This window comes from Phodopus roborovskii, unplaced genomic scaffold (genome assembly GCF_943737965.1).
Source record: "Phodopus roborovskii unplaced genomic scaffold, PHOROB, whole genome shotgun sequence".
Classification (NCBI taxonomy): Eukaryota; Metazoa; Chordata; class Mammalia; order Rodentia; family Cricetidae; genus Phodopus; species Phodopus roborovskii.
In genome coordinates this window covers 33,353,433-33,366,692 of record NW_026125281.1, presented here as the reverse complement: position 1 = coordinate 33,366,692, position 13,260 = coordinate 33,353,433, and the positions used below count along the sequence as shown (strand labels likewise).

Here is a 13,260-nt window from a genome sequence, read left to right as displayed (position 1 = left end):
ATTAAAGGCGTGCTCCACCACCACCTGGCAAAACACTGGCTTTTGACCCAGATTTTGAGGTGAGAAAACTCATCCCTTTAACCCAGATCTGGGCCACACCTTGTGCTGCAAACCTATATAAGGACAATGGTAGAAGAAAGGTTCATTCTTTGCCTGCTTGCCCTCGTCTTGGGAGCATATCCATTCCTTCACTGGCATTGGGGCCTATTTGTTTGGGATTCCAGCATATCCGGAAGACCAGCTTAGACAACCCGCCTTGTGAGAGTGAGTACTACTGGGTTCTTGATCTTCCTTTGATAGATAGCAATTGCTGGACTATAACTTGTAAGTCATTCCAGTAAATTCATATGTATATATGTATGTATATATAATATATTCTGTAAGTTCTGTGACTCTAGAGAACCCTGACTAATACAGTATTTTAGGATTCTTTATGGATTCTGAGTCCTCAGGTTGGATGCTCTGTGTGCCAGTACTTTAGTCAAGGCAGCTGTGGCTGCAGGAAGGGTTTAATTAATGACTCTCAGTTAGGGAGTCAAATTATGGCAGCATCTAACAACTCAGCTTTTACAAGGGACACGTTAAATTAAGAGAGGCCTTTACAGTAAAGTCTTATCAAAACCAAAAGCAGTGATTTAGTTCTTAGTACTGTTTAATTCAGAATACAACACTCCTATCTCAGGGCCCTTAACAACAAGAGGAAATTTTTCTCTAACATCTTCCAGGTGAAGCCTCTGTGTGTGCATTATCATTAGGGTAAATGAGGCAGAAGTAGAGAGAAGGTGAAGTCAAGGGTGTAGAAAGATACTCCAGTGTGCAAGACCAGAAAAGAGAAACATGGACCCCTGATGGTTAGAACTGCCCCCACTGCATGTGAGATGCTTCCTAATATTTATGTAAATTATGCTGTATGGAGCTCTGTCTGTTGAACATTCTGCATTTTTTTTTTAAAAATCCATTGTCTTGTTGAATATTTTCATTTAAATTTATTCTAGTTCACAGCTAGTTTGAGTCTAGTTTCTAAGACCAAAGTAAAATGTGTACAGTGTTGATGGGGATGGTTGGCTATGTGCAGGGGAATATAGTATTTGTTTTGTCTGTGTTTTGACACAGAATTTCAGAATTTCATTATTTAGGCTAGGGGAAACTAGAGTTTACAACACCCCACCACCACCACCACACCATCCTGAGTGATGGGGTAACCATGCTCAGTACAATTGACTTACATTGTGCATACAGCTTTTATAAATGTTACTCAGGCCTAGGATGGTGGCACAAGCCTTTAATCCAAGCATGGGGAGGCAGAGGTACGGGGATCTCTTTGAGTTCTCAGTCAGCCTGGTCTACAGAGCTAGTTCCAGGATAGGCTTCAAAGCAATACAGAGAAATCCTTTATCAACAAAACAAAACAATAAATATTACTCAGGTGTTCTCAGGGTAGATGGGCTAACTTGAACTTCCACGAACCTCCTTTGAATGATCTTCTCATCACCCGTGACTGCTGTTTTCAATTTACCTAAATTAGCTGGGTATACTAGTGTTTTACTGTGACTTTAAAAACAATATTCACCATAAATTAATGATATCAAACATTTCTTTACATGTTTATTAACCATTTGTTTTAACTTCTTTTGTGTAGGGATTACCAAATTTGTCACCCATTTTACAAACTGTTTCTACTTATTTTTGTTGATGGACTTTACTGGATGTATATAACCCAAATCTCTTTGCCCATACTGTGGGTTTTCCCCATCTTTTGAATATACTTTGACAAATATTAGCAACTAACATAAATTAGTGTGTTATAAATTATAATTTTGCCTATTTTAATTTATTGTATCCAAAGAAACTATATTCTCCTCATTGATTGTAAAGTTTCCATTCTTCAAGTTTTAAATTAAAGCTATTGACTACTTAGAACTGAAATTCTAAGATAATATTAAGAAGAAATTAGAGATCAATCTGGACATAAGTTTGGAAAGCAGTAGAAACCGGAAGTATTCCAAAGTAATGAGTGAAGGGCAATTTAAAATTTAGAACTATGTGATTAGTAATTGTGTGAGATGTGATCAAATGGCAAAGACTGAGTATCAGAAACAAAATTTCCAAGCAAGCTGGGTGAGAGACTCTTTGCTATTAATGTAAACACTTGCCCAGTGGAGGCAAGATGTCAGAAGCACAAGGTTCTTGTCTATCTGGGAATTACAGCAAGTTTGAGGTAAGCTTTGTGCTAAAGAAAACTGGCTAAAAAGCTGGGCAATGGTGCCACATGCCTTTAATCCCAACACTGAGGAGGCAGAGGTAGGTGGATCTCTAAGTTTGAGGAGGTCCTGGTCTACAGGGTGAGTTTCAGAGAAACCCCCGTCTTAACAAAACAAAGTATTAGGTAGCAATGCTGTTTCCAGTGCAAGATGTTACATATGCTAAAACTCCAGAAGATTATGAATCCATGATATGAGATTAGTCACTTTTGATAAAGCTATGGTCTTTAATCAGATATTGGTTGACTGAACCTGTACAATTTATTTTTGAGTGTTGGGGATCAAACCTGGGGTCTTTCAAACGGGGAAAAACAAAACAAAACAAAACAAAAAAGAAAACAAACAACAACAACAAAAAAACCCAAAACCTTGGAGAAATTTCCTTCCAAGTGTGAGGCCGGGAGTTTGATCCCTAGCACAAAAAATAAATTGTAGAATGAGTTCACAAGTTAGGTGAAAATAATTTCTAGTGAAATAGATCCAGGTATCTTTCCTAACACCAGGCACTACTGAGCATGTAAATATTCTCTATCCTGCGCGAAGTGTTGTGTTGGGTGTGTTTGTGCACACCTTTAATCCTAGTACTAGGGAGGCAGAGACTGAAGGATCTCTCTCAGAAGTATGATACAAGGAAATCTCAAGTTCAAGGCTAACTGAGCAATTTAATAAAGCCCTCTCTCAAAAGTTAATGTTGAAAGCCCAGGGAGTACAGCCCAATGATAGAACTTCCCTAGCTACCCAGAATCTCAAGTGCAAACTAAGAAGAGAGCCGAACATATATAATATAAAATATATAGAGTATAAATGAAGGTGGGCTCAGTAGTGGACTTAGCTCAGCAGAAGCAGGCAGGTGGAGCTATCTATGTTCCAGGGCAGTTAAAGTTAGAGTGACTATTAAAAAAAAAAAAAAAGAAAGAAAGAAAAAGAAAAACAAGGTATAAGTGAATGTTATTAAGAACATAGATCTGTATGTTAATTATAGTAAGCTTATATAGAGAAAAGTAGAATAAAAAATACTTAATTCTAGCCAGATAGTGGTGGTACCCACCTTTAATCCCAACACCTTTGAGTCAGAGGCAATTGGTTCTTTGAGTTGAGGCCAGCCTGATCTACAGAGTGAGTTCTAGGATAACCAGGATTACACAGAAAAACTGCCTTGAAAAAACAAATATATGGTTCTAAATTGGATTAAAAGAAAATAAACCAAGGGCCTCAGAAAGGATGTGATATAAGCATGGTTTATCAGAAATGACATGAAATTTCAATTTACAAAATAACAGTTTCTGTTTCAAGACCTATGTATTGTATTGAAACATCTGTGCTATTTCTATAAAGCACACAGTTTAACTGTTTGGGTATTTATTGATAAAATATTTATTTATTTATTTATTTTTGAGAAAGGGTCTCCTTTGTAACTTTGGCTGTCATGGAACTCACTCTGTAGACCAAGCTGCCAGAAATTCAGAGATCTGCTTGTCTCTGTCACCTCAGTGCTGGGAATAAAGGAGTGTGCCACCTCACTCAGACCTGATGAACCAGTAAATACTATCAAATTTTATTCTGTACAAAAGGTGTTGGACTAGGTGTGGCCAAGTACACCTTTAAACCAAGCAGGAGGAAGGCAGAGACCGAAGGATCTTGAGTTTCAGGCCAGCCTGATTTCCACAGTGAGAACCTGTCATTAAAAAAAAAAAAAAGTGTGAACATTTATTTACATAGAAACATCTATTTTCATTTTTATAGAATGTATTTGGAAACATTCAAGTATGGAGAAAAAAATGAATACATTTTAAATGCTGCTATGAAAAAGTTGGTGAGACAATTGGTATGGTATTTAGATTAGTGGTGTCTTCATACTTACACATAGATCAGAACATTCAATTGTTCTTTATAAACAGCTTGTGTTGTGTTTTCCATATAGGCTTTCTCGTAAGAGTCTCATCTGTCATGGAGTTGGCTTTGTATACAGGCTGGACTCACAGATCAGCCTGCCTCTGCCTCCCAAGTGCTGAGATTAAAGGTGTGTGCCACACCCTTCCCAGTTTATAAGGTTTTAAAAATGTAATCTTTAAGAGTTTCAATATAATGAAACACTATTGTCACCTCATATTTAAATGCTTTTTGTGTATTAACAGGGTCAATATTTTTGCCTTTGAATAAACACTTAAATACCCTCAAACTCCATGGGTATGAGACAGGTTCTCCCATAGATTGTTCATTGATCATTTTATCCAGTTCATTTGTGGTTGGATTATCCACCAACTGATTTATTTCCTAGCAGTTTTAACACTCATTGGTTTATTTGTAGGTTGGACTGTCTGATAATTTGAATATCCATCTCTTCCTATATAAGAACAACATTAGAAGAGAAAGACACTGCTATTTCTAGCAACTCAGGCCTTGTTTGCATCTCTGTAGCGTAGCTTTCAGGAAAAGCTCTACAACCATGCAAGGATCTTCGGGAAACTCATGTCCAAGCCAGCCTTCGATAGTGAGTACTTAATTCATACTATTTAATGTTCATTCTTGTCCTTTCTCTTTATATTTAAATCTTTTAATTTAATATATAGTTGTACTTGATACAAACTCATGTCCCATGGAAAGCTGCTAATTACTTGTTAAAATTTGTTGGAAGAAATTTAAAATGTACTTCATCAGCCCCTAATGTCAAGGCACATTGTTCTGTGAAATGCATTGCTGGATGATTTTTGTCCTTGCATGAACATCTAGAGTATTCTGGTACGATCTTAGATTGTACATTTCTGTACTAGTAAGAACTGTGGGTCACTGAGGGTAGGTTTGGGACATAAGCCTGCAGTGACCGTAAGAAAGAAGAGTATCATTCTTAAAGGAAGATAGAGGGAATTTGTGTGTAACTGGCTTAGTAGAGACCCTTGGCTTCCAATCCTTGATAGTCACATGAGCTAGATGTCCAAGAAGCCTCCTAACTAGAGCCTTTATTGCAGCCACATGAATGATCTAGCAAAAATTCAAATTCTGGGCCCCACCCTAAACATTTTGAATTTAGAAAACTTCCCAGATGACTTTGGTCCAGGCTCCGATTTGAGACCTGTTTTTTCAGAGAAAAGGGATGGTAGAAGATCTGATCCATGAACAGAGAAGATTCTGCATATCTGAGTAGTAGATTTAATCCTCTGTGTTTACATTTCCTTTGTTTTCAAAGGGAAGGCTCATAAGAAGTATGATACCCCAGGAAATAAAGACCTGGAGGGCCCAGCCTGCCCAGAAGAAGGCCAAGGCCAAACAGCCTCATAGGGGTACTCCTGTGAGGATGACTAGTTGTATCTTCTCAAGGCCTGTGGCTAGAGTAACTTCCCACCCTGAGAATATCACCAAATACAGGAGGAACGAAAAGAAGCTGGAGAAACCCCAGCGGCTTTGTGTATTTAGCAGACTGCAGAAACATCTACTTGAAGACAGGAATGAAGAACTATTATGTTCATTGGATATTACAAATGTTTTGGCTGAAGCCAAAGTTCAAAGCTGGAATAATCCCCACACTTCCCCACACTTTACCTCTGTCCCACCCCAGAGTTTGGATAAGACAGTGCAAGAGAGTGTTCAGCTGTCGCCATCTTCCTTCAGTCAAGGGGTAAGAATGCCAATTGCTCTTCAGTTGTCATCATCTTTGTTTAATCAAGTAGTAACTACTGCAGACATCAGAAGACAGGCCCAGAAGGTAAAGACAGCCAGGAAGAGACTGGCCAAGGCTTTGGAGGCAGACAGGCTTGCCAGACAGGCAGAGACTATGGGAGAATAGAGCAAATAGGAGTATTCTGAAAACTAAATGAAAACAAAACAAAACAAACCGGAAAACATGAGTGTGGTGGACTCTACAAGTTCTCCATGAAGGAACTTTGTTTTACTTGTATGTCTGTTTTTCAAGGTAGAGTTTCTCTGGGTAGCCCTAGCTGTCCTGGAACTCTGGAGACCAGGCTGGCCTCGAACTCAAGAGATTTGCCTTCCTCTGCCTCCAGAGTGTTGGGTTTAAAGGCCCACATCACTACCACTCAGCATTACCTGTATGTCTTTATATAACAATCCTACCCTGCTGCTGTTGATATACCCAAATCACTCCTTTTAAAGCTCTTTTTGAAAAGCAAAAATATAAGCAGCAGTGCTTTAAATAATAAAGCTTTCAGTTTTGATAGAGATGTTCTGAAATAGATTTCATGTGAAAACATCCTTTAGGTCAACTGTAGTCCACAACAGGACCCTGGAATAGATGCAACAGCAACTTACAGAGCAAAGGGAATTCCCTGTTACAGCATTTCAATGAGGTGGCTCTATGTCCTGAGCAGTTAGTTCAGTGAAGCTCCTGGGTGGATAACAAAGCCTTAACTCAGGCTAGTCAGGCCTGGCCAGCATGAAGCTACTTCTTTGTCCCTCCCTACCATGGGACTTCTACTTGCTATGTGGTTAGCTCCTTAGTGATGGTACTAGACAGCATATAAGACTGGAATTCTGGTTACCTTAGCCCTGGAGAGAAAAGCTTCAGCTGGTATGGCTAATCCCATCTCTAGTGATAGGTCTATGACCTAACAAGTATATGGCTTTATAATATTAGGTTTAATGGGAGAAGAAATGGGCTCTTTACTCAATTGTTCAATTTCAGGTTATCTTTTTTAAAAACTTGGTAACTGTTGGAGTCTCCCGTTATATGTCCTGCATTTGATCCTCCTGCCTCAGCCTGATGAATGTTATGAATGCATGCCACATTCAACTATATTTATTTTTATTCACTTTTTAGTCTACAGGAACAATCTAGCCTGAGCTAGTTAGTATTTTATATTATTTAACTTAATACTTCTTAATGAAAAGGTGCTCCTTGTGCTGTACTTTATATACTACTGTCTTAGACTTTATTTTTATTATTTTTTTTGTGGAAATCTCTGTTGTAATCCTAAACTATCAATAAAGGTTTCCATTTTAAATACAAGTTCAGTGATTCTTTTATGTGCTGGTAATTTGATGCCATAAGATATTAAAGATGTGGTTATATCTATCATTTATCTATCCCTCTATACTAGCTCTCAATCATGAGCTATACTCTCCCATATCCTACAGCTAATTTTAAAAATAAATTCTTTTTTTTTTATTATATAAAGTTACATTGAAAGACTTAAAACTAGCAAAGAAATTAAATGGAGCCCAAATAATTGGAATGCAGGGCAGTCTGACCCAGAAAGCTGACCAAGGCCACTGTGACTTAGTTCCGCTAACCACCTGCAACCTCTCCCTTACAAGGCCCTAAGATAGCCGGATACCAAGAATTTCCAGATGGGACGTAGAGAAACAAAGAGATAGCTGTAACTCCTGTTTGCTTAGGCAAGATTGATTAGCACACCTTGAGGCCTACTGACCCATAGTGAGACCATCTAAACCGGTAAAGAGCATGCTAGAGCCCATGATTCTGGTCACCTGGGTCACGGACTCTCCCTAAGCTTGTGGATTTTGCCTTTAAAAATACCCGCATCAGGAGAATGTTTGTGCCCATTTGCACAAACGTTTCCCATTCATTAAAGCCTCTTGATTGATGCATCAACTGGACTGGACATTGAGTTCTTGGGGTGGGGGGAACCGACCGAAATGGGGAGACTCCTCATTCTGAGAGTCTTACAACATAGGTCATTTACATGTGAGGATATAATCCTGCTGGGCATAGTAGCACACGTTTGATCAAATCAGAGGCTTTGATCACTTCAGAGGCAAACTGGTTTGTTTTTGGAGACAGAATTTCTCTATGTAGTTCTGGAACTCACTCTGTAGATCAGTGTCCATGGAACTTGGAGATCTGCCTACCTGATTCCTCAGTGCTGGGATTAAAGGCATGTGCCACCACCTGTTGGCCTGAAGACATTATCTTGGTAATGGCTCCTATTGTAACCCAGATTCTTAAGCACTACTAGGTAAATATCTGGTACTCATACAATGCATGCCCAACATTTGGGCATTGTGGTGTTATTGTCTACACAATATATGCTGAGGTTTTTTTTCAGTGCACAAAAAACCTTTTAAATAAGTTTTGTGATTTTTGTGTTGGTCTGAATTCATAGCTATCCTTAGCTACATGTTCCTACATGGTCCCTTGGACCATAGGTTGGGAATAGCTGTCAGTAATTATACACTGTTCCCATGATGTTCTGCCACACCACAGCCCAGAAACAAGAGATAGAACTATAGACTGGAATTTCTGAAAGTGATCAAAAATAAAAAAAAAAAAAATAAAAAAAAAAAAAAATCTTTCTTCCTTTGACCCAGTTAAAAATATATATTTGTCACAGTAGTAAACTCTAACTCAGATTAAGTTTGGAAGGAGCCAGAATTTTTGACTAATATCAAGATGTTAGACCATTAGAATTAGGTGTTAGCAATGGTGACTGCAGTAACCCTGGTTACAGTGGGTCAAATAGTGAACAAGAATGAAGGAATAGTTATGCTTTGTACTTCTTGTAACTGGTTCTAGCTTACCTTACTCCTGAAAGACCGTGGACCTTCACACTCCCACTCAGGAAAGGCGACACCCCAAATCACTCACAAGAAGCAGTCTTGATGTAAAAGCATGAGGTCTTTTATATTCCAAGTGCACTGGGGTCCACAGTCATAGGCCACACAGGGATAGAGGACTGAGGACCCTGAGTACAGAATTGAGACAGCTTTTATAGGGTTACAACAAAGCCCGCACATCATAAACCCAATCATAGCATCCAGAGCCCATGCCATGAGGGCCAATCAGTTTAAACCATCCAATCTGTTTTCTATAGCCCTGGAGGTCTGCATTTGCATGAGCTCCTAGGTGGGTGGTGACAAATGGCAGATAGGTTAGGTCATTGGGGTGGGGGTTTCACAGTTTACAAAGTCAGATAAGTGGCAAGGAGTGTGACCTTTCGCCTATTTACTGGCTGAGGACAGGGTCTGGAATTTAAGGTATTTAGTATTTTTAAACTTCTAGCTTCCTGGGGTCATTGGAGAGTTAGGTTGTAGTTTTCCATTCTTACACTTCATCCTAGTGCATATTGGTTCTCTTAGGTATCTGTTGTGTGGTCTTGTAGTTCCTCCCCTTTCTCCTTAGGCAAGTCTAGTCCTCCAATGGTCAACCAAAGGATAAAATTAGTCTTATCTAGTCCCTTCCTGTCTGACTCTTATCACACAGGCTGTTAAGTGGTGTGGAAACTCACCCCATAAACCTCCAAGAGCAAGAAATCCAGAGTTCCTGCCCAATTGTCTATTGTAACTCTCCAAATTAAAATTCATCTGAAAGTAATATGTCTCAGCTTTCTATGAAAAAAATGAAATCAAAACAAAACAAATTCAGGACATGAATGACTGCTACATTTGTTTATCATCATTCGGGGAAAGAATACCCAAGTGCATATGTGGTGTTGGGAACAGGTAAAAAGCATCTTGTCTTCAGTGCTGCCATTTTAGCTTCAGATCCCATTATACCCATAAGGTGAAACAAAGGTCAGGTTCTCAAACCTTAGGGGAGCTAGAAACCTTCCAATTACTGATCCACCTCCAGAGAAATAGTCATTATGCATCTTTAATTCTCTAGAAACATTATGGCTGTTCCTAACAAGCAAAAGAAAAATGAATCTGTCTGGACTGAAAAGCTAGTATTGTATTATTAGAGTGTGTGAAATATGAGCATAGGTGTATGTGTGGCAGGGTGTACAGGTAAAGGTCAGAGGACAATTCTGGGTGGTTCTCTTTTATGGTGGGCTCTGGGGCTCAAACTGGTCATCAGGCCTGCATAACAAGCACTCTTACCTACTAAGCCATCTTGCTAAATCTGTCTTTTTCTTCATCCATTATTTCCTGATCCCTGATATTCCAGAGGACTTTAACTAGTGAAAGCCCAAGTGTCCCCAGTGCTTCTGAATCTGCCTAGGTAGAACCGATTTTTTTCTTTTATTTCCTTAGATTACATAGCTATCAATTCAAGGAAGAACAAGTAGATATAGTAACTCAGCCTCTCCACTTTCCCACTAAGATTGATGATCCCATCTCTATCATAATCTCACATGCTAAGCTTCCAGGGGGCTCCTTCATTTCATGTTTAAGTCTTCCCTAATTGAAGTAGTTCAGATGCAGTTTTCTGTACGAGACAGCCAACACACCTATCTACAAGCCAATACAGATTTTCTATAGTAAGAGTCAGACTTGAAGGTAACCTTCTATCATTTCTACTTTGCTCTTTCTCTTTTGCTTTTTTGCTACTTTGCTACTTTGCTTTTTCACGGATTCCAACTTGTGTTCTCAGGGAGGCATCTTTGGCACTGGTCTAGTTATTAGTCTTTTTACCCTTGTACCCTGACATCTATAATAGCAAGCCACACCTGCATTTCATTCATTTTCGTTTCAACATTCTCCTGCTAAGTAAGAGTACTGGTAATCAGAACAGGATCATATTTTTCTTCTTGTAGTTCTCCCATTACATGGACAAGTTCGTTATGGGCAGGCAGTGGAGCTTGTCATCTTTCACCACTCACACAGAAGGGCAAACTGCCATAAGTTGCTTACCATCTGGTCCCATAGTACCACTTTTGGGAACTGTTGTATGTTCTCTAGTTCATTGGCATTTTTACTAGTATACCCTCACTCTTGTAGAGAACTCCAGTAAGGTGTGCCACCTCACCCCATGCAAAGACTGTACTAATTAGGTATTTTTGTTTGTTTGGTGTTGGTTATTTGGTTTTTCGAGACAGTTTCTCTGTGGCTTTGGAGCCTATCCTGGAACTAGTTCTTGTAGACCAGGCTGGTCTCGAACTCACAGAGATGCACCTGTGTCTGCCTCTTGAGTGCTGTGGTTAAAGGCATGTGCTGCCACTACTACCAGTTTGCTCTAATTAGTTGTAACTGTCAACTTTACAAACTCAAAAGGAATCAGAAATGAGTGCCTCAATTGAAGACTTGCCTAAACCAAACTGGCCCTTGGGAAATGTCCAAATTGGTGTAGGAGGGCCTAGGGTACTTTGAGTAGGCAGGTGGTCCTTAGTTATATAAGCTAGTTTAGCATGATCCTATAATCACGGCAGACAATGAATCATTCCCCTATGGTTTCTGCCAGAGTTCTTACCCTAACTTCCCTCAATAACATGATTTGGAAGTGTAAGATAAAACATGTTCGGCCCTTTCTTAGGAAGCTTTTGGTCAGTGTTTTATAAAAGCAACAGAAATAAAGTTCAGTCACTCTGGATTTTTCAAGATATTCCCCTTTCAGATGGCTCAGCCTTGGTTGCATGTCTTATTCATATCGGACAGCATGAAATTACCACTAAAGCAAAGAAGGCACACCATCTCCTACCATATTGGGGAAGGTCTGTATCAGGACTACTCCAAAGATACTCCATCCTCACAAGGATCAGTTTTGGGAGTACAGATTAAATCCCAATACAGAGTTCAAACAGCTATAATCTCCCCAAAGAGATCTTTGGTTTTCTGTCCCTGTATGGGTGCCCTATTTGTAGTGTGTGACTTTCTGTGGAAAAGTAAACAAATATCTACTTCCCAGATAGGGTGCCAAAGCCAGATCAAGGGATCTATTCCATCAAGCCTGGCTTGGCAAACAAATGAATTACTGAAGGTACTTATAGGAATATGGATGACCCTGAGGCAGCTGTAACACCAAAATCCCTATCCCAGCATGGGAGGTAACAAAATAAGCTGCATCTTTGGGGCTTCCTTCCCAATTTATTGGCAGTTCCATACATTATATACAAGCTTTCTCTTTAGCAGCAATTATTTACTGTTCTGTAACCTGGGGGATGGCCCCTGAGCATTTTGAGTCCTGAAGGTTTGACAAGTTTTCCTGTTTCATTAGCTTCTTCTTCCAGTATCATTTAGGGTATCTTTGTTTACTCTAGGAGAGAAGATTTCAATTCAGCAAATACCTATATAACAATTCCCAGAACATACTCAATACATGGACTAGTATTAAGATAACAGACTGTCTTATGTTCAAATCAGTACTATAATATTAGCCAGAGAACTCAGGCAAGTGTGATGCATGCCATATTAATGTTTTTATTGGTAAATTGGGAATAATAACAGAACACTTCAATGCTTATTCAGAGCACTCAATAGTTACTCATAAGGCATTCCTTCTTGTCTATGAGAAGCACTACATAGCCTATTTACCATTATCAAGGCATTATAGTACTTTGTTATGAAAAATGCCATCTCAGTACAAAACACTTCTCACAAAAAGACACCCAATCTTGTATGCACCTAGTTACAGAACTCCAAAATAAATAGGAAAAAATGCCAAAATTATAAATATGTTAATCCATAATCACAGTGGAAGACTAATATGGCTCTACCACAAATTATTTTTAAACCATTTGTACATACCATTAAAATAGATTGTGTTAATGTGCATCCTATATCAACACGTAAGAATATATATTACTCTCAAAGAACTATGGATATTATTTGATGAATAGGTTTATCAGTTTGATACTGCTTTATGCTGGAACTTAGTATCACCTTATACACAATCAGGAAATTATGTTGGCTTCAACTAGTAAGGTGTTACTTTTAATCAAAGAATGATTAAAAAAGAAAAAAAAAGGAATCTAGAACTAATATACTCAGAGGTTTTTTGAGGAAACTAAGTCACTGTTACTGTTCCACTGTTTATATAATGATCAAAACAAACAAACAGAAAAAAAAAAAAAAAAAAAAAGAAACTCACTCCAGATCTTATGGCCACTTGTCAGAGAAATAGAAAATAAATGACAAGTCAGGCTTTCCCTTCAGTCCCTTCAGTCTCCAAATTTCATGATTATCAGTCTTAAGCTTAAAGAAATCCTGGCATAGCATACTATTTTTCTTAATGATTGATTTATTTTTATGTGCATTGGTGTTTTGCCGGCATCTATGTCTATATGAGGTTGTTGGATCCCCTGGACCTGGAGTTACAGACAGTTAAGAGCTGTTATGAGGATGCTGGAAATTGAACTTGGGTGCTCTGGAA

General features: G+C 38.8%; 1 protein-coding gene across 1 annotated transcript; it reads left to right on the top strand.

Annotated features, from left to right (window-relative positions):
• The first annotated feature begins 4,707 nt into the window (after positions 1-4,707).
• On the top strand, positions 4,708-6,042 carry LOC127233520 (putative methyl-CpG-binding domain protein 3-like 5). The gene is made up of 2 exons (XM_051200027.1): positions 4,708-4,752; positions 5,446-6,042. Exons 1-2 carry the CDS (start codon positions 4,708-4,710, stop codon positions 6,040-6,042), a joined length of 642 nt encoding a protein of 213 aa, XP_051055984.1.
• The last annotated feature ends 7,218 nt before the right edge of the window (positions 6,043-13,260 follow it).

Coding starts and splice junctions, on each gene's coding strand:
- LOC127233520 (XM_051200027.1), top strand. CDS start 4,708: ATGCAAGGATCTTCGGGAAACTCATGTCCAAGCCAGCCTTCGATA. Junction 4,753..5,445: donor GTCCAAGCCAGCCTTCGATA/GTGAGTACTTAA, acceptor TTGTTTTCAAAG/GGAAGGCTCATAAGAAGTAT.